Here is a 20,081-nt window from a genome sequence, read left to right on the forward strand (position 1 = left end):
GGGATCTGCTTTATCGTCGCCCGCGAGCCGCTGCAGCTGGAGGCCGTGTCGCAGCCTGGCTGGGGGAGAGCGGCTTCTTCCCTCCGTGCAAGGCGTGCACGCGCTTGGCCGCTTCGGAGCGCCGCGTTCACGTGTTGCGGCCGCCGACACCTCCGCGGTGTTTGCGGCGAGACAACGACCCGCGGCTTCACTGGAAATACCCCGAGCGGGGGGCGTTAGCGCGGGGTCCGGAGTTCAGACAGTGCAGAGGTGTCAGGTACGCGAGCGCGGAGGGAGACGGCTGCGTGGCGGGCTCAGAGCCGCCCCGCGCTGCCGGGAGATTACAGCCAGAGCTGAGTCTTCAGCTGGGGTAAATCACGGCAGCGCTGACTGCCATGAAGCTGCGCCAATTTACGTCATCTGAGGATCTGGCCCAGATTCATGCAAGTCATTTCCAAAAATCCAATGTTTTACTGTCATGAAAATGTCAACATTTATTTCTCAGCTTGCTGTGATGCCTGGAGGTTGAGCTAGCCTGTAACCCCGCTTTGCGGAAAAGGGCAGGAGGATTTACCAGCACCAGACAAAAATACGCTGCTCTGACATTTCTGCCTGTCGACGCTTCTTGCTCTTTGAGAGAAGCGATATTTTTCAGCAGGGCCTGGTGATTTTATGTGCTTTGATTTGCAAAACTGTCTCCTGATGCTGGTCTGTCATCAGGGAGGTGAGTCCCTCCCTGCCGGCACCAGACCTCCCCTCCCGGGTCACTGGGGGCTGTTAGGGCCGAGGCTCTGAAGGGGCGAGCTCGGCCCCACCGAACGCACCTCGGCTCAGACACCCCGAGCAGCTTCCCCTGCCGCTGCTGGAAACCTCAGCCGGAGTATTTCAGCCCTCCGGAGCAAAGTGAACGGTGCCTGCCGGGGCAGGGAGGCAGCGGTTCTGTACGGTGAGCTCAGCTCCCGGCCCGCAGCCCCGCTCCCAGCCCGGCTCAGCTCCCGGCCCGCAGCCCCGCTCCCAGCCCGGCTCAGATCCCGGCCCGCAGCCCCGCTCCCAGCCCGGCTCAGCTCCCGGCCCGCAGCCCCGCTCCCAGCCCGGCTCAGCTCCCGACCCGCAGCCCCGCTCCCAGCCCGGCTCAGCTCCCGACCCGCAGCCCTGCTCCCAGCCCGGCTCAGCTCCCGACCCGCAGCCCCGCTCCCAGCCCGGCTCAGCTCCCGACCCGCAGCCCCGCTCCCAGCCCGGCTCAGCTCCCGACCCGCAGCCCCGCTCCCAGCCCGGCTCAGATCCCGACCCGCAGCCCCGCTCCCAGCCCGGCTCAGATCCCGGCCCGCAGCCCTGCTCCCAGCCCGGCTCAGCTCCCGACCCGCAGCCCCGCTCCCAGCCCGGCTCAGCTCCCGACCCGCAGCCCCGCTCCCAGCCCGGCTCAGATCCCGGCCCGCAGCCCCGCTCCCAGCCCGGCTCAGATCCCGACCCGCAGCCCCGCTCCCCGCCCGGCTCAGCTCCCGGCCCGCAGCCCCGCTCCCCGCCCGGCTCAGATCCCATCCCGCAGCCCCGCTCCCCGCCCGGCTCAGCTCCCGACCCGCAGCCCCGCTCCCAGCCCGGCTCAGATCCCGGCCCGCAGCCCCGCTCCCCGCCCGGCTCAGCTCCCGACCTGCAGCCCCGCTCCCTGCCCGGCTCAGATCCCATCCCGCAGCCCCGCTCCCTGCCCGGCTCAGATCCCGACCCGCAGCCCCGCTCCCCGCCCGGCTCAGCTCCCGACCTGCAGCCCCGCTCCCAGCCCGGCTCAGATCCCATCCCGCAGCCCCGCTCCCTGCCCGGCTCAGATCCCATCCCGCAGCCCCGCTCCCTGCCCGGCTCAGCTCCCGACCTGCAGCCCCGCTCCCAGCCCGGCTCAGATCCCAGCCCGCAGCCCCGCTCCCTGCCCGGCTCAGATCCCATCCCGCAGCCCCGCTCCCTGCCCGGCTCAGCTCCCGACCTGCAGCCCCGCTCCCAGCCCGGCTCAGATCCCGACCCGCAGCCCCGCTCCCCGCCCGGCTCAGCTCCCGACCCGCAGCCCCGCTCCCCGCCCGGCTCAGATCCCTGTGGGCAGCCAGCCCGCTCTGCCACCATGGCGAGCGCTGCCATGCGATGCCCCGCAGAGGGTCTTGGAGGAACATCTCACCCCACCAGAGCATGAAATCTTTAACTGAGACTCTTGACATGACAATATGTAACAAAAAATTATAAATATGAGCTGTTGCCAAAATGCAACCCAGAAGCAGGAGGTGAGCAGCAGAAGCTCGGCAGCGTGCGGGCAGCTGCCAGCCCCGAGCTCTCCTGGGGTTTCTGTCCTCTACGGGCTGGGCAGGAGCTTGCAGAGAAGGTCAATGACAAGCGACGCTGGCTGCACATTGTCGTACTCTGCAAACAGGTGACAGAGGTTCTCCGAATCGGTCTGGCTTTTGGCCACGAACCCAAAGATCCTTTGAAAAAAGGAGAGAGAGCCTTATGTAGTTTGCAGCCAGGAATCCAACGAATACACTTTAGCCCTGGCCACAAAGCAAAATCCTGGTTCCAGCAACTCCACCTTGGCCTGCTCCCCAATCACGTTTACTTGGAAGCAAAACAGCCGGGAGAAGTGTTTCTGGCAAGGCTTTCCCATCTGTGAAAAGTTTCTTGAGCGCAAGGTAGAGCCAGATATAAACTCACTTCCTGAGCCCAGAGCAAGCGAGTCGCTGGGAAGAAGGCCGACGGATTTGGGTGGGAGCTTTCTACGTGAAGGGGTGCGGAGCATTGGGCTTGGCCAAGCCTCTCATCAAAACCTGCAGAGCAAACCCCCCGTACAGCTTCACCCCTTTGTCCCACGTCTCATCCTGCCGCCACAGTAACTTTTATTGCACCCCCTCTTCATTTTTAAGCTTGGAGTCTGCTGCTCTGCAAAGCTCTGCGATGCACCCGCTGGAGAGGGGAGCCTGGGCCAGGGCAGCATCCCCCCCGGGGTTCCCCAGCCGGGGGTCCCGCGCAGGTCTTACCTGGAGGACTTGCAGTACTTCTGCCACCTGAGGGAAGAACAGAATTGGGTTTGCTCAGATTCTGGTGTTTAACTCATTCCATCAGCTGCAAAGTCCAGGTTTATGTTTAGCCAAACCCCGGCGCGTTAAGCCCGTGGTTGGGATTTGGTATTTTGAGCGGTGCAGAGCCAGGAGCAGCGGAGCCGCGCTGGGAACCGCGGGGAAGCGAGCACGGCGCGATGGCTCCGGCCAGCACGGACACCCCCAGCCCGCAGAGCGGCCGATAACTCACTTTCTGTTCTCAGGGTCCATCCCACAAAACCTGACGGCAGCCAAGGGGTAGTGTCGCCTGAAGAACACCCTGCCGTGAGGAGGAGAGCGTGGCGTTAGAGGGGACGCGGCCCGGGCGTTTGCAAGCTCAAGCCCTGCTCGGGTTGTTGTGGCTGCCGGGGACGGGGGGGGGTGTGGGGGGCTGGGGATGCGGGGGTCCCGCTCCCCGGGCCGGCTCCAAGCTGGCAGCTGGCGAAGTGTGGGCAGCTCTTGGGTTTGGCTGGCCCCCGCCTCCCGCTCTTGTGATGGTGCCGCTAGCTTGGAGTGGTAGAATCATCACAGAATGCTTTGGGTTGGAAGGGACCTTCAGAGGTCCTCTAGCCCAGCCCCCCCAGTGAGCAGGACATCTTTGACTAGACCACGTTGCTCAGAGCCCCATCCAGCCTGGCCTGGAATGTTTCCAGGGATGGGGCCTCCGCTGCCTCTTCACGTAAAGCAGCACCGTGCCTGGTGCCGTTAACAGCAGGGGTCAGGTCCGTCCCTGGGCTGCGCCACGGGCTTGCCCCAGCAGCCCCGTTTTCCTTGACGTGCTGCAGGTCAGCGCGCTTGGCAGGCTGAGAGGCAGGAGAGAGCCGGGCGCTCACGGGCGAGCTGGGCTGCGTTTCCATGAGCCCCTTCGCTCCCCCCTGCAGCTCCCCGCCGGCGAGCCCCCCACCGCAGCAGCCCCGCAGCCCCCTCCCCAGCTGGCTCGTACCTCCTCTGGACGTCCGTCAGCGTGACCCCCTGCTCCGTCACTCTGAAGTGCACCAGGGTGGGCGTGGGCAGCGTCTCCAGCTCGAAGGTGGAGGAGATGGCTTTCTGGATGGCCGGGGCTCCCGTCAGCGTCTCCGTGCTCACCGAGTTGAGGTACAGGACGTTGCAGACTGCAGGGACAGGACAGAGCCCGGCTCAGCACGGGGCCGGCATCACGCCGGCGTCTCGCTGCGCGGAGCACGTGCGGCGCCGAGCACAGCCGTGCCGGGCCAGGTCCCAGGCATCGTCCTGCAGAACCGGACACATGCACGTGGGTCAGATTTGTTACGGTGAAAATTAAAGATTTGGTGACTCAGAAATTCTTCACAAATTTATTTTGGTTTACTTTACTTCTTTGCACTAATTGTTTTAAAAGTCAGAGTTTAATTTAATTTCTGGTTTCTAAATGTCACATTTGGGGTTTTTTTCTGTTTATCACATATTTCCTTTAATGAAAAGCAGAAATACCCCAAGCCAACTAACGGCTGAAGCCCAACCTAAAACATGACATTTCAGGCTGATGGAGCTGTTCAAAGGGCTGTTCTGGGTCAAACTAAACTTTTCAGCTTGCCAGCTAATTTTTCAGAATTTCCAGCATAACAAAGCAGTTTCCGACTCCCCTGACTGCGCCGTGACCCATCTGCACGGTCTCCTGCCCGTGGCTCTGCTCTCACCTGGAGCCCACCCATCGCTGCACCCAGGCTGGTGGCACTCGGGCACAGAGGAGAAGCAAAGACCCTTCCCTGTCCTGCTGTGCCCTTTCCATGTGTCCATCAGGTCCCTCAGCAATTTCACCAGCCCCCAACTGCCCCATCCTTCTGGAAACTCCAGACGTTTGATGCCCTGGTTGAGGCCAATCAGGAGAGAAGCTTAAAAGTCAGGGGCTATTTAAAATCGTGGGAATTGTGGGTCTTCTATCAGCCTTGGGACCTCAAGAACTGTCTTTCAAACTTTACTTCACTATTGTGAGGACCAAAAGTCTCCTTTCTTTAAAAATGGCAGGTTCCCTTGCAAGCCCACGATCCGAGGGTGTGAAGGAAACCTGCAGGAATCTCCCGCCTGGCGACAAGGCCGGGAGGGGGACATCGCACCGGCACCCACCGACGCGCTGGGGTGACCTGCTGCTCTGCACAGGTCCAAGGACAGCGCCGGCTTTTCAGCTTCTGCTGTGGATGGTTTCAGAATGGAAGACGGAGAAAAATCGAGCCCTGTGGTCGATACGTCAGGGCTAAAGCCCGGAGCCTGGGTGCGTGCCCAGAGCTCTGGCCATCGCCAGCTCGACTGTCCCCGGGTGGCAGCAGCCTGCTCCTCTCCTCACCAGCAGTTTTCTTCAGCAGGGACGGTGCGGACTCCGGAGCGCAGTCAGGGCTGTCCTCTCCATCACTGAGATCTGCACAAACGACAAGCGGGAGCCCTGATGCCACAGCCCAGGGGCTGCTCCGGGGCACCGCTTCGCACTGGGTGAAATTCCTTCCCTCACAAGAGGCCCACAAGCCCAGGGCTGCTTCAATCGCAGGGGTTTAGAGCAGTAATTAATTCCGTTGTCCTCCATCTCCCCCTCCTGGCTCCACTCATCTCTGACCTCCACGCTCCTCCTTTCCTTGCCCACCCTCGGTGGTCCTCTGCTCCCCGCTGCTCTGTTGAGCACCCCCCGCCCCCAGCAGAAGCAAGTCCCCACCGTCTGGTACTCGAGTCAGCTTGTGCAGGTCCCTGCTCCGCCTGTGGCCAGGGCAATCAGCCCCGCTGCGGGGGTACCTGGGTGGTTCGGCCCCCTCCCCACTGCAGGACCCTGCCCACCCCCCCAGCCTGGCAGGAGGGATGGCTCGGAGCTCCTCTCCGGTGCCCAGCACCTACCTCTGGTGGGGATGCTCAGCTTGCAGGGCAGCGCCAGCGGGGTGATGGCGTGCTGATACACGAAGGCAGAGAGGCTCCCTGCAACACAGAACGGCGAGTCGAGGGGGTCGGAAACCTCCCACCCCCACTCAGCAGTGTCCCCGGGAGCTCAGAAGGAGGGAACTGGGGGGCTGAGCTGGGCAATTTGGGCCTCGCAGCAACAAGAGGGAGTTTTCCAACCCGCACCCCACGTTCTTGTTTTGGAGACTGCTACCAGGGTCTCGCTGGCGGGGCAAGGTGGGCAGGAGCCAGGGGCTGGAGGACCCCCCGCTCCCGGCTGGTGCTGCGAGGGGCTGGGGGAAACGGCTGCTGGGGCCGCCCGGGCTGCTGCGGGCGACGGCACCGTCCTTACCGAAATAGAGCTCCTCGCTGGCTCCTTTCAGGCGCACCCCCTTGGCAGAGGACTCGATGAGGAAGTGCCGGACGAGGTCACTGCTCTCCTCGCCTGCAAGCGGGACGGAACACAGCGTCAGCACCCGCACGGCTGCATCGTTCCACCCCTGCCCGCCCCAGCGCCCGTCGCAGGGCATCCATGGAGCTGCTGCCCGTGCCGGGGTGGGCTGGGCACGCACCGACCCCGCCGCCAGCGTCGCACACCACCAGCATCCCGCGGCTTCTCGGCTCGCTTGAGTTTGACCGGTTTCAGTGAAACCCCTGAAGCAAACCCCATCATCTGAGCAAGTCCCTGTACCTGTCTGGCTGCTGGACGGAGAGACGGGAACCTTCATCGCCAGCCCAAAAGACCCCCGGTACGACGTGCTGTCCCGCACAAGGAACGTGCCTGGCTCCTTGTCCCTCAGCAGCTGGATCGCTGTCAAAGCACAGGCGGAGGCTCAGCCAAGCAAAGCAGGTGGAACCTCCCCGCGCCGCGTTTCTCCTCCGGCCGATGCTCGCGCGCGGAGTCGTTCCTTGGCAGCAGCGAGGAATGCTCAGCAGCGTTTGCTGAGGACACGCACGTCCCCGGTGCGGGTACCGGCTGCTGCGTCCCTGCAGACTGAGGGGCCCCGGCTCGGTCCCGTGGGTCCCTGTGGTCCCCAGGACAGAGCCCCTCTCCAGGCCATGCTGAGCAGCAGTCAGAGGCAGGAGAAGCTTTGTTGGACTTGAGGCAGGGACAGAGCGGCCGTGCCAAGCCCGTGTTTCTGAGCCTTCCCCCTGGACCTGTGAGTGGGTCTCTCCATGCCCGTCAGCCCCAATACACTTCGAATTGCGGTTGCTGAGTCCCCACCGGACCTCAGCATGGGCAAGAGCCGGGCTGAGGAGCTGCGGGGAGGCAAACCGCAGCGCGGGGGACAGGCAGCAGTCCCGCAGAGAGCAAGGCTGAGGTGGGGTTGTCCCAGCAGAGACACTCGCTGCCTTACCTTGGTCCCTGGTTATGCTGGGCTTGAACCAGTATTTTGATGTATCCATCACAAACTTCATGGTCGGCTGCCCAGCCCTGAGGGGACCTGCAAGAGACCTTACGGCGTCAAGGCCAGCGGGGAACACGAGAGACCTCCACAGCAGACATCACTGAGCAGGACAGAGCCCTGGTAAAGATATTTCTCTTTCAAGCTGGCCAGGGTTGAAGTTTTTTTTTCAATCCTTTTGATCAGAGCTTCCCCCCTGCTCCTCAGAATAATTCATTCTCCACGTAATTATCTCTCTTGGCAGGCTGCGACGGAGCGCAGAGGCAGCATGTGGAATCCCCCAGCAGTGCCAGTCTGCCCAGCCCTGCACAAGCCCACTGGACCATGGGGATTTACACCTCAGCCGAGGATCTGACCCACAAAGCGCTCCTGCTATTCTCGTAAGAATCCCAATTAAAACCCTCTGCCCCGAGAGCTGCCTCTGCTAATCTCCTCCAGAGAACAACAGCCCTATTGTTGACCCTTGAATGTGGGACCTCATAAACTCTGGTGTCTTCAGATGTCTTCCAGAGCAAACTGGCACCCGAACCCCTCCTCCCCACCCGCTTTGGGGCCACAAACAAGTATGAAATGGCAGAATTACAGTTCTCATTCTCAGGTACTATAAATAAGTGCATCTGCATCTCCTTGAGGGGACCAGAGCGTTTCTGCCTGCTGAGCACGTGCCCAGGACCACGGTGGGCAAACCACCGCAGCTAACGCCGGGTTGCCAGCAAACAGCTGGGGACCACCACAGAGCCCTGCAGCCCCGCGGAGATACAGCGAGGATCCCCAGCGAGGACCTCCTGTCCTTCACGTCTATAACCCACAGATAAACCGGAGTAGAGATGGCTGTTTGCTCCCCGCTTCCTGGCAGCTGTCGGGGTCCCCAGCTCCTTCCCCCCAGCCCGGCCCCGTGGCAGGGCGCTGACTTACTGTCCGAGAGGCAGGAGAGCACTGGTGCCGACAGCGCGTTGTTCAGGCCACCGACCCTCGAGCCGGGGCTGCAGCTGGGAGTGGGGGGCTGCTTGACGGCGGCTGCGGGGGCTTTGGCCAGCGGGGGTGACGCATCTCCTTGTTGCGGGCACCCGTTCACCAGCAGCACCGGGATGTCGGCGGCGGAGTTGAGGATGGAGGGGGGGCAGCTGCTGGCCTGTCCCTTCTGGGACAGGGAGGTGTTGGCTTTGATGGAGCAGGCAGCCCTGGGCTGGTGGGGACTCTGGCCAAAAGCTTCTCCGGAGGGAGACCTGGTGCCCGGGGAAGGCGGGCAGGGGCTGCCCAGGGAGCTGGCAGGGGACGGGCAGTCAGCGGGGTGAGCTTCCGCGTCGTCGTTGTGGAGCGAGTGGGTGCTGCAGCAAGAGGGAGAGAGCGAGCAGAGGGGTCAGCGGGGGAGTTGGCCGAGGTGGGATGCACAGCCCACCCCAGCCCGGCGTGGCGTTGACCCCCAGCCCGAGGAAGGAACTCTTGGACAGCGGGACTTGGGGTAACCACCCCATGCCCCTTACATCCCCCTCACCAACCCCAGACTGGGACAGAAGGTGGCATTTACCTTCCGAGGACGTAACTGGTGTCTGAGCCGGGGCTGGTGGAGAGCAGGGAGACCCAGCTGCTCCTCTGCTGGGCCCTCACCACAAGCACCGGCTTCAGCAGGTTGTCGAAGCCCGGGGAGGTGCCGAGAGCCCCGGGGCCGTAGCAGATGCTGTCCGTCTGTCCAGCTGTGCAGTGCCGGGGGACGGCGATGCACTCGGACGCTTTGCCGCAGGTCGGGGAGGCAGCGCAGCTCGGGGCAGCCGGCCCGGGGCTCGCCGGTCCGGGGGGGCTCGAGAAAACCACGCTGCCACTGGTGCTGAAGTTGGCTCTGAGTCCCCCTTTCTGGGGCAGGGAGCCGTCGCCCTGGGGGGACCTCGAGAACGGGGTGCCCGAAGGGCTGGGGGAGCCCTGCCACAGCTCGGGACACGCGGCTCTGCCTGGCGTCATCTCGATGTATTTGATGTCTGGAGGAGGAAAGAGGAGCTGGTTACCGGTTCGGTGTCAGGCTCGTCAGCTAAGCTCTGGGGGGCACACGCATCTCTTCTTCTTGCGATTAATTTTGGCGCCAGTTCGCACGCCCTGCAGGGCTGCTGGGCCCAGGGGAGGATCCCCGGGCTCTGCAGGGAGATCCCCACGGCCCAACGCCAGCCTTTGTGAAGACCCTGTGAGGGCTGATTTCTGCACAGACACCAAGGCACGGGGACCCACCCCAGTGCTGGCAGGCTCCCAGGGCCGGGGGGTTACGTGCGGTCACGTCTGACTGCACAGACCCCCCTCGCCAGCATTGCACAGCCGGTGCTTGCCGAGACCTGCACCGAGAGGCGGGTGTTTCCTCCAGCAGCCGCTCTGTTTGTACCTGACTCAAGAGAAAAACATCTGGCTGCTCCCCCCAGGGGTGACATCAGCTCGGAGGGACCCCATGGCAGCAGGCGCGTGGCCCCGCACACCCTCTGAGCCGGCTGCCAGAGGAGCACGGCGGACGTCACCTGGCTGCCGGGCACGGCCGGACATCCCCACCACGGGCACCATGGCTGGCGGGGGGAAGCCGTGCGGGACCAGGGCAGTTACAAGGCCCTGGGTGTCAGCTACGGGAGCAGCCACGCCAGCAGCAAGCGCCCAGCCCAGGGCAGGGCCTGGCTGCTCTCCCCTCCCTTCGTCCATCCTGCACAAGTCTCTTTAGAGAAATACTTTCCGAGGCAGTTTCTGTGCGTGTGCCCTGCTGTGGGTTTCTCCCTGCTCTTCCACTCGTGCTCGGGGCAGGCAGGCATCTCCCAGCCCCTCTGCTTGCCGTCATTTATACGCTAACACATCTGACAGAGCATCACTTGCTCCGAGACCTTCAGTGAAACCGCATGGCCCAGACAAGGGCGTGCCTGGCTCTCCCAGTGCCGCCAGCCACTGGGCTCCTTCAACAAGGCCATGACTGCTCGCTGAGCTAGAAGATGCCTTTTCGCCAGGGGCACTCAGACTTGATCTAAGGGCTTGCAGCGATGGCGAGTTCATCGCCTCCCCAGGGAAGCTGTTCCAGCGGTTAATCACCTCCAGTGCTGGAAGCGTGCACCTCCATTCTAGTCTGAACCTGCCCAGCTTTGTTTTCAGCTCCTGGTTCTTGCCCTGCCATGGAGTTCAGGAGAGTTCCCCTTCTGAAAGGTGCTTCTTGGAGAGAGAAAAACCTTTTTGCTGCAGCAGTGAGAAACTGCTCTTCACAGCCCTGCGCTCCTTGGCAGTTGCTGTCCTGTGCTTCCCTCCCGCGCTGTGACCCGGGGCAGAGCAGCTGGCTCCAGGCTGCCAAGCACTGCAGACCCTGTTTACTACGAGGAAGAACCAGACCTCTGGGGCACAGAGCCTGATGAGCCGGAAAAGCACAAGTCTGTACAGAAGTTACTCTCTGAGCCCCTTCTCCACGCCGATCCCAGCGCGGGACTGGCTCGGCACGGCCAGCGCGGAGCCGCCGAGGAGGCGCCGGGTAAGCCAGGAGGGCTGGTCCCCAGCGGGGACGCAGCTGGAGCACGCACGGGAAGGAGCCAGAACCGCAGCCTTCCCCCTCCACACCCTCAGCGCCACTGGCAGCTCCTCCAAAGCCCGTCCTCGGAAAGGCTCCGGAGCCACGTGGTTCCGGAATCAGTGTGCAAACCCTTACAGCGAGCTCTTGGCCGGATGCTTTTCGTTAACATCTCCCTCAAAAGGGGAAAAGAAATGGGGATTTAAATTGTCCTTTAAAGAAATAACTGAAAAGCATCTGAGCACCGCACTAATGAGGCCTTTTGCCTCCTACTTTTCTGCTTTCGCTCCTGCTTATCAGGTGTGGCCAAACCTCAAATATTTGCTCAAGACCTTGGCAAGTTTTCCAGCATCAAGGAGCGGCAAAAGTGCCGCAAATGCAGAGCCCAGCTGTCACGCAAGCTGAGACCCTCTCCTCTCCCCTCCACCAGGAACAAGCAAGTGCCGGAGGGATTAGCGACTCTCTGAACGTGTCTCCTATTGCTCCAGCACCTGTGTGTGAAAAGCCCTGCTCGTGGTTTCCACGAGATGAGAACAAGCCCCTCTCCCGGACTCTGGGCACCATCGGGCTCCTGCCTGATGCTCGCAGGGAGCTCACACCGTCGGCAGAACGGAGGGGTAGCGCGGCGGGGCCCTGGGCAGGAGCCCCGGCGCTGCCGAGGGGAGGAGAGGGAGGCAGGAGCCTGGCGGGAGCCTTTCCAGGGGCCCGCTGCTGCGGGGTGGGAGCAGCGGCGCAGGCACCAGTCGCACGGCTGGGACGGGAGGTGGGCGAACGGGGACGCCGTGCAGCGGTAGGAAGTTGGTGTAAAAAAGGAGTGCTGTTCAAAGAAAACGAAAGCTGAAGTGAGGCTTTTCCCACTGAGTTCAGGGCCAGATCTCCAGATGTTCAGTTCCACACTTGGAGCCAGGTTTTCAAAACCACTGGCACGCTACCTGCTGAGTGCTCGGACTCCAGCCCCCGAGCGATGCCCGAAGGAGAGGCATCCGACTGCCTCCAGACACTAATCCGAGGGGCCAAGAGCTGAACTTACACTTTGTCACAGTACTTTATCTGCAAGGCCACCCTCCTCCACCCCAGCGGGAAGCAGGGATGCCGTCTGCTCCAGAACTGCCCCAGCCCGTGGCGTGCTCGCCCTGCTCCGGCCCCTGCGCTCCCTGGCTCCAGCTCAGCTGCTTCCCCGCTCGAGCATCGGGACCCTCACGCCTGCCAGGGCTGCAGTCCCCTGCACTTGCAGACGGGCACCTATGTCGTCCTCCTCCAGCCTCGTGTTCCTCACGCAGACGTTCGCACGAGGGCTCAGGGAGAACAGAATTTTTTCATGCCTTTAACCTCCCCTCCTTTGGCCTTCCTCTGGAAAGAGGCCCCAGGACAGATTTTCCGGGTATTTCCGTGACACAGATAGGCAACAAGGCTTTTCAGAAAGCAATAAGACTGTGTCTTTAGGCACCTCAACATGTTGCAGATCTGTCCTCCTGTGCACCAGAATGCTTGTGGCAGGGCGTAACACGCTGTCTGCCGGTGTTACCCTGCGCACAGCGTGCGGGGCAGCCAGCCCGCCGCAGAACGGCAGCAGGCGCGGACGCCTGGATCAGACGCAGCACCCAGAGCAGAGCTGTGGCTCGCAGGGATGACGGAGAAGCTTTGCAAAAGGGTTCATGTCAGGCACCCAGGCATGCGAGCAGAAAGAGGGGGTTGGTATGTGCTGCTGATGTTCTGCCTTGTGTATGTCAGGTATGCTGCTGGAGGAGTGCACCAGCCCTGGAAAAAGAATTTCCCTGGCAAAACGACTGGGAACATTTAAATGGGATGGTTGTGTAACCATCGGTACCTCAGCCCAGGGCTTTGGAAATCTGGCTTCAAATCCTTGTGCTTCCACAGGTCAAGTACGACCCTGGGAAAGGCTCCCCTGCCCTTTGGCAGCACCGGGGCTCTGCTGCGAGGGTAAGCACGCCCCAGACACCGCATCCAGAGCTCAGCGCCTGTCCCTGGCCAGTGGTGGCAATGACTGGGATTAGGCATGTTCTGAGAGCTGGAAGTCCCATTCCTCGTGAGAAATGTTTTCTCTAAACACAGGCAGACAATCACCAGGTTGAATTAAGGCTGTTCTCCCTGTTTTCTTTTAGATCCTGTTGAGCTCGCTGAACACGAGGCGTTGGAAAAGTGGTCAGACCAGAGCCACCTAAGCACACGAGTTAGGCAGAGAGCCTGGATACGCCCCCTGTTTCCCTGCTCCTTGATATGAAGCCCTGATGTCAGGAGACAGCATCCCACACCGATCCCACTGGGGACAGGGGGGGATGTCACCGATGCCCATTTCCAGCCCTCTGCAGGAGCCAGGACCTCATCCTGCCTGCGGCAGAGGTGGCTGGGGCCGGTGTGTGGCAGCCTCTCTGCCCTGGACTTTCACTCTGCCTCTTGCAAACGGTTTTCCCCGGTCCGAGCTGCGCTGCCTCCACCGCACATCCAACACCTTTTGCCTCACCTATTGCCTCTGGATCTTGTTTCTTGGTGGCAGCAGCATCACCCCGAGCAGCACCCTGGACCGCATCCTTCACCGGCTTGCATGTCAGTGGCTGGAAGGTTGGGTCGATTTCTAGGATCAGCTGGTTGAGAGTCTCTATTGATATGTCCAAGGTAGGGGACACCAGGTGAGCCTCGGGGTCCGTGCCAGTGTCCTCCTCCTCCTGCAGCTGGTACAGGGCAGTGGGTCTCTCCGAAGAGGCATCCTGCTGCCCCTTGCCCGGTGTCTGAGCAGCCGTGTGCTCAAACACGGGGTGGGCTCCGTAGAGCCCTGCGCTGGGAAGCAGGCGCGCGCCGGCACGCACCGCGGCGGACGGGCCAGCCCAGCCCTCCGGTGAGTAGTAGGCGTACTTCATCGGCAGCGCGGAGCAGCCCGGGTACCCCGCCGGGTGCAAGCTCTCGCTTTCCTCCTGTGAGGAAACACACACGGTCTGTCCGACACGCAACACGTGGTTTTGTATGACCTGTGACATGGTTTGGTTTTCTGGTTTGATGGCTCAGAGTCCAAGGGAAACGTCCTCCTCCTCCTCCTCGCCTCCCTTTCTCCACCAGGACCTCAGACCCCTTCTTCAATCCAGCGTCTCAAGCGGAAGAAGAATCTAAGGAATGCAGAGAGAGGAGCGGTTACACAGGCATGCCCAGGGCAGGAGCAGACTTCAGTGGAAAAGTCTATAAAAAAGGGGATTTGGAGTGCAAAGCTGGAATTCAGCTCATAAGAAAACAAGTCATCCTGTATCGCCTTTCCACCCCCCTTCCAGCCTCTGCTCCCAGCGCATCCGGGCGAGTGCAAGGAGGATTAATTTGCAAAAGCTTTGCAGGATCCAAAGGCCTAAAAACTTCCTTCTGCTTTACTCGCTCAGTGCTTATTTTATTGGTTAAGGATGAAACGAAGTATCAGCCTAACAACTTTTCCAGGAGACCCTGACTCTCGGCGGCCATCCGGAGAGGCGGTGGTAGACACCGAGCCCGGAGCCGCACAGGGTGGACTTGGAGCGGGCCAGAGAGATGGAGCTGCCTGCCAGAGCTATGTTCTGCAAGTGGGCGTACGTTTAATCTGAGGGTTTATTTTGCCGGTACAATGTGAGCTGAGCCCTGGAAACCTGTGTCTGTGGCTGCTTTCTCTGTCAAGGCACTGCTCTAGAAATCCGACTGCTATTAAATTTTGAATACTTTCTGGCTTCGCTTTAGATAGAAAGCATTTTCTAATATGCCATTAAAAAAACCCCACGGCAGAAGGTAGGTAGGCTTCCCCTGGCGGGTTCTGGGCACAAGGTCTCAGGACACTGTCTGGAGCCGGGGGGGCTGTCCAACTGCATCAGGAACAAGCGGGGTTCCCCCAGCCGCTGCTCTCCCTCGCATGCGTCTGCATGCCGGCACGGCAGGAGCTGCTGTTCAGCAGAACTCGCTGCCACCAAACGCACGGGGAGAACCCTGCTCGTTGGCCTCAGGATGGGGAAAATAAGCCTGTCCCCCTCTGTGTCCACCGCGGCAGCCAAAACCCGATGTCTCGGTGCCTGGGGACCCCAAAGCCAAGCATGTTCCCCTGGGGACATCAAAGCCAAGCACATTCTCCATGCCTGGACTGCACTGGCTGCAGGGGAATGTGCCCGTCCTCTCCGGTCCTCGGGGAGGGCAGCACTGGCAGGGACAAACCACGGGATGTCCAGAGCGTCAGAGCCAGAGGCTCGCTGACAGGGGTGAATCCGACAGCCCAGGGCTCCCTCCTCCACACCCTGTGCAGACCTGGTACGTAACACATACAAACAGTGGGCTACGCTTACTAAAACATTTGTCCTCTCCTGCATCAGTCTTGAATGACTGGGTTATTTACTTGCCTATCTCGGACTGATTAACCACTGAGTCACAGGATTAAGGCAGAGACACGTGGCTCTCGGCAGCCAGTCCCTAACCCCCGTGGGCGAGGGCAGGAGTGCCGGGCTGGCACTGTACGTCATGTCTGGTAAGTGGTGACTAATTGCCATGCTGGGTGTTGGGAGCTGTTACCAAGATGGCTCAAAACAGGTCAGCTTTGCCCTCGATGAATTATATAGCCCCGAAGCAGCCTCTCCTCTCACTGGAGAAAGGGCCACCCAGAATAGCCCAGACTCATCCAGGTTAGAGAATTAGAAGCAAAACACGGCTGCTGTCTGCTGCTGCTCACGGCGTACGGGTGAATATGGACCATGAGTAACGCCAGTTAACGCTCTCTAAAGAGCTAGGAAAGGTTTTTAAGGACTGCAGAAGTGAATAAATACTTCAAATCCGTTTAGCCTCCTCCCAGCCCAGATCCCACTGTGTCTCCCGAGCTTCTGACAGATTTTATTTACAGGACTGGCAGGCTGAGCTGTAAGAAAGGCTCCGGAGCAAGGATGTGTCCTGCACCAAGACCTGTGCCGCGGAGAGGGAAGCACCTCTGGGAGCAGCTCTTGTGCCGTCGGTTGAAATCAGACAGGCACCCGGCATCTCCGAGCTGCAGCTAACCCAGCGGCACCGCGGACGGGACAGACGCAGCTCCAGCCGCACCTCCAGGCATCCGGGGCTGAGCTCTGCCCCAGCCCTGGTGGGACACGGACGGAGTCCGGAGCAGGTTATCCCTGCGGAGAGCCGGCTGTGAAGGGTTCTGTCAGAAACGGGGTGGGAAGAGCTGGGCCTCAGGGTAGGTGCTCCCCAGGCTTGGGGGGCAGGCGGCCGAGAGGCCCAGGCTGAGCGTGGTGGGGCCCCTCCTGCGAGCCCGGCTGCCATGGCCTGCGCGTTGCTCCACCTCGGCGGTTCTGGATCCAAACCGCAAGGCGCAGAGGATGCAGAAGTGGGCTGGGACCCGAGTCCCCCTTCCCCACCGGCCAGCCCGGCTGGCTGTGCCCGGACGCTGCCCACAGAGCCGTGCCGGCAGTGGGATCACAGGTAAGGTGTCTGCCCAGTTCTGGTTCCCTGCCTTGGAGCACGTGTGTGCCATGACGCTGCAGGCACCGCCGTGGGAAGTGCAGCACAGTACAAGGCTTGGTGGGAGCGTTTCTTAAATATAAAAAGAAAGTCATTCCAGGTCAAAAACACAAGCTAGATGGAGTGAAAATTGGATTCTCCCCTGGGGAGAAGAACTGCCTGGCTCCAGTCAGCATCCGCAAGACAAGGCTGGTTTTAATTTAAGTAGGTACAGAAATAACGTGCAGTATGCATGAACCAGGACTGTCGGGGGGTTCCAGGAGCATGCACGCAACAGCTTCCCTCCTCTCTTGTACTCCTGCCCCGAGTTTTTGATCTTTCTCATGCCTGATGCTGCCAGAATTAGCCTCCAAACCTCATTTCTCCTCCCTTCCCTTCTCCCTGCTAGAGCGAGAGGTCTCACAGGCTCCTCACAAGAATCTCGAGCCCCAGCTGCAGCCTCTTCTGCTCACAGCAACAAAGCAGAAGGGCTCGGGCGAAGGAGTTTCCGCACAAGGTGGCTGTTAGCCACCAAGACACACGCTGCCCACAGACACCAGGACTTCCCAGGAGCGATCAGAAGTAGCAGTGCCCTCGTGCACAGCCCCGGCGAAGGCTGGGCAGCGTCCGACTGTGTCCCCCGGGCAGGGACCAGCAGCCGGGCTGGAGCGCAGGGACCACGAGCGCAGGCAGGGAGCCTGCACCGCGTGGCGAGGCCGACGGCGCGTCTGTGCCGTGCCACGAGGTGCGATGCCCTTCGCTCCAGCAGCAGCAGAGCAAGCTCAGCCACAGAGGCGTCGCAGCCCGGGCAGAGGTAGCCCGGGCGCTGCAGACGTGCCTCACAGGGCTGGGCTGGCTGGCTTGACCGAGGCTGGGAGGATTCACCGAAACACTGGGGGAAGAAGCACTGTTGTTTAAGCTAAGACTAGGCTAGCACAAGAAGAAATGGAAATAAGCTGGCCATAAACACACCTAGACTGGAAATGACAGGGTTTCTGCTTCTGGGAACAGACTGTGGAACAGAATTCTCGCTAAGATGAAGGGGACAAGTCACAGATTTTGGATGCAGACGGACACATAAAAGCTTTCTGTGATGCAGCTGCCTGTTGCATCAGGAGACTCGTCTCAGCGAGGCAGGAGTAGCAGTTCAGCCCAGTAACCCCAGTTCTCCACCTCCACCCCAGCTTGGCAGGCAGCCCCCTGGCATGAAAACGAGCCTTGGGGTGTCGGGGTTGGGACCGGAGCTGGAGCACCCACGCAGGGCTGCAGAGAGCCGAGGCAGGGGGTAGGGTGCTGGGTTTGGAGGGCTGCAGGGTGCCCTCGGGCCAGGGCTGTGCCAGACACGCCCCGGCTGCAGATATCTGCCTGCACGCCCTTCCCAAAGCCGCCGGGCACCGCTCGGCACGGCCCAGCCACGCTGCAGCGGCCACATGAACCGAGCCCCGCGGGTCCCGCATGGAGCAAAGTCCCTCCACGCCGGGCCCCGGCCTGGCTCGGTCTGCTGGAGCCCAGCGAGCTCGGTGCGGAGCCCACGGCCGTGCTGCCTCTCCCCAGGCTTCGGCAGAGCAGGCACTGCCAAAACCGCTGCCTCTCGGCTTTGCCTGGCAGCTGCGCACGCAGAGCCCGGGGTGTTCCAGCGCGGTTGTTTGGAGCTCAGACACACGAGCTGGGACACAGGCTTGTTCCCTGTCTGCGCAGAGACCCCAAAACAGCAGAGCCAGCTGCCAAGTCTGGACTGTTTTTCCTTGCAACGTGAGCCCTGGGAGCCTCCCGATGACAAGTCTGTTGCAATTCCGCTCGCTAGCAAGAGCAGAAGGAACTGCTGGGACACCCAGGATTTACAGAGCTCATTACACCCAGCTTAATCACCGTGAGGGCTGCGGGGTGAGTTGCCTAGATTAGCAGGGCGTGCTGATGAGGTTGAGGAAAAAAGTTGCCATGGTTATGCTGTGTTTTGCCTGCAGAGCAGAGCGAGCAGCGGTATCACATAGCAAATATTAATATACCTCCAGCTACCGGGGGGTCTGGCCGTGGAGCACGAGGCAGTGGGTGCCTGAGGAGGGGCAGCCCTCCCAGTGTCCGGGGGGAGAAGGGTGACTGCCAGACAAAGCTGCCTCCCTCCTTGCTCAACCAAGAATAATTACAAAATTCAGTGGCAAAAAGCAGCCTTTCTGCAATCCCGAGGAGCACCGCTGGCTCTCGGTGCTTGGTCAGCCCCTGGAGCCCCGCGGCGGGGCAGCAGCGGTGTGGCCATTGCCAACGCAGGGCTTTTTGCTCCAACGCAACCCGTCAGCGTCCGGCAGCAGCAGCCATCCTCCCCCAGCGATCCCCCTGTGAACACCCCCATGCATGGCTTGTTTAGCAACATTTCAGACTTCTGAAAGGGTCTCCAGGGTTTTGGATGAGGAGGGTTATTAGCAATGTCGAAACTGCTCCTCAAATATCTCCCCCTCCCAATGCCATGCTCCCTTTTCCTCTCCCAGGGCGGCTCTTTGCCCTTTGGCAAGAGCTTTTCTGGGTATGAGATGAGCAGCAGATCTTCATCCTCCCTTCCCAGGAGAGGTCCCAGGGCAGCCGGGAGGGCTTTCCCTGCCGCTCTTTGCAGGGTGAGCAGTGTGGGCACGGGAAGCTCAGGGAGGGGGCAGCAAGGAGACCACCTTTAGAAGAGGGTGTCTGTCCAAAAACAGACTAAATTAGCTAATCCTAGGAATGTTTGAGATGAATTACAGACATGTGAGACTTTCTAGACACACCAAAAAGCTCCTTGGAGCAGCAGCCTGGATTTTTCCCTTCTGAGACCAAGGGCATGTCTCACCTCTGTCCCCTTGCGGAACTGCGTTAGGCAGCGTTATTGGGACGGGAGCTGCAGCACGAGGGAAGATGTGTCTCGGCATTTCGGAGGTGCCGAGGGAAGGGACAGGATGGGAGCTGTCGTGCAGAGGGCTCTGCAGACCTTTAAGCATCTCAGAAGGACGCTGTACATCTGCACTCCCCCGTGCGTGTTCCCTTGAGCGTACAGCACTGCATCCCAGGGCTTGAAACCTTGTGAAGCAGCAGACCATGCTCCATGCTCTTCTCTTAGCTCCTCTCCCTCCCCTCCTCAGAGCTCCATCTTCCTGCCAATACGTGTGCCTACGCAGGCAGCGTATCTGCAGTGCTCCTCTGCGGAGCCCTGGTTGCACAACTTCCACGCCATCATCCTGATGCTCTGCTCTCCTCTTACGCGAGGACGGATCCTCAGGACCTTGGTTTTGGTTTCACAGCATCTCTTGATGCTGACCCGAGTCACGATGCTTTGACCTTGCTGTCAGTGGCTTAAGAAAGCACAGTGATACCAAACAACCTTGACTCACGCACAGCCAGCTGATTTTCCTCCCGAGCCCTACACAAACCACTGCCTCCAGCTAGTCACACTTCTTGCTACCACGTGGCGTTTTTGTTGCCTTGAACTCTCAACACTTCACCACACCGCAGCCTCCCACTGCAAAGCAGGGTGCACGCTCACAGCCACACATCACAGCCTCCTGTCCACAGGCTGAATTCGCTCCAGGCAGAGCGGGTGAAGCATCTCACACCACCTGTACGGATGCACAGTCACCAAACGTCACGGGAAATCTTAAATAGGCTTCAAACTCTGGGTGAATAAGAAAGGTAATTGCTAATAAAATAAACCCCACAGACTACTGAGAAAAGTCCAACGCCAACAAGCATAACCCCATGCCATTTCTCCCAGAACATCCAGCAGCCTTCCCCACCCAGGATAAACACCCCCGGTCTCTCTGCCAGCCAGCAGCAGCGTTCAGG

At 60.8% G+C, this 20,081-nt stretch overlaps 1 protein-coding gene across 1 annotated transcript in view; it reads right to left on the minus strand.

Annotated features, from left to right (window-relative positions):
- Positions 1-2,174: 2,174 nt before the first annotated feature.
- Positions 2,175-20,081, minus strand: part of TNS4 (tensin 4) — a 30,476-nt gene continuing 12,569 nt past the window's right edge. Inside the window, exons 4-15 of the mRNA XM_075443700.1 lie at positions 13,321-13,957; positions 8,856-9,300; positions 8,243-8,655; positions 7,280-7,366; positions 6,613-6,732; positions 6,274-6,366; positions 5,883-5,960; positions 5,347-5,418; positions 3,991-4,159; positions 3,259-3,327; positions 2,988-3,014; positions 2,175-2,438 (exon numbers count right to left, since the gene is read on the minus strand). Of these exons, the coding sequence (XP_075299815.1) occupies positions 2,309-2,438; positions 2,988-3,014; positions 3,259-3,327; positions 3,991-4,159; positions 5,347-5,418; positions 5,883-5,960; positions 6,274-6,366; positions 6,613-6,732; positions 7,280-7,366; positions 8,243-8,655; positions 8,856-9,300; positions 13,321-13,831 (2,214 nt within the window). The 5' untranslated portion in view covers positions 13,832-13,957 and the 3' untranslated portion in view covers positions 2,175-2,308. The remainder of the gene's footprint in view (positions 2,439-2,987; positions 3,015-3,258; positions 3,328-3,990; positions 4,160-5,346; positions 5,419-5,882; positions 5,961-6,273; positions 6,367-6,612; positions 6,733-7,279; positions 7,367-8,242; positions 8,656-8,855; positions 9,301-13,320; positions 13,958-20,081) is intronic.

The sequence above is a fragment of the Opisthocomus hoazin genome, chromosome 26 (genome assembly GCF_030867145.1).
Source record: "Opisthocomus hoazin isolate bOpiHoa1 chromosome 26, bOpiHoa1.hap1, whole genome shotgun sequence".
NCBI classification, from domain to species: Eukaryota; Metazoa; Chordata; class Aves; order Opisthocomiformes; family Opisthocomidae; genus Opisthocomus; species Opisthocomus hoazin.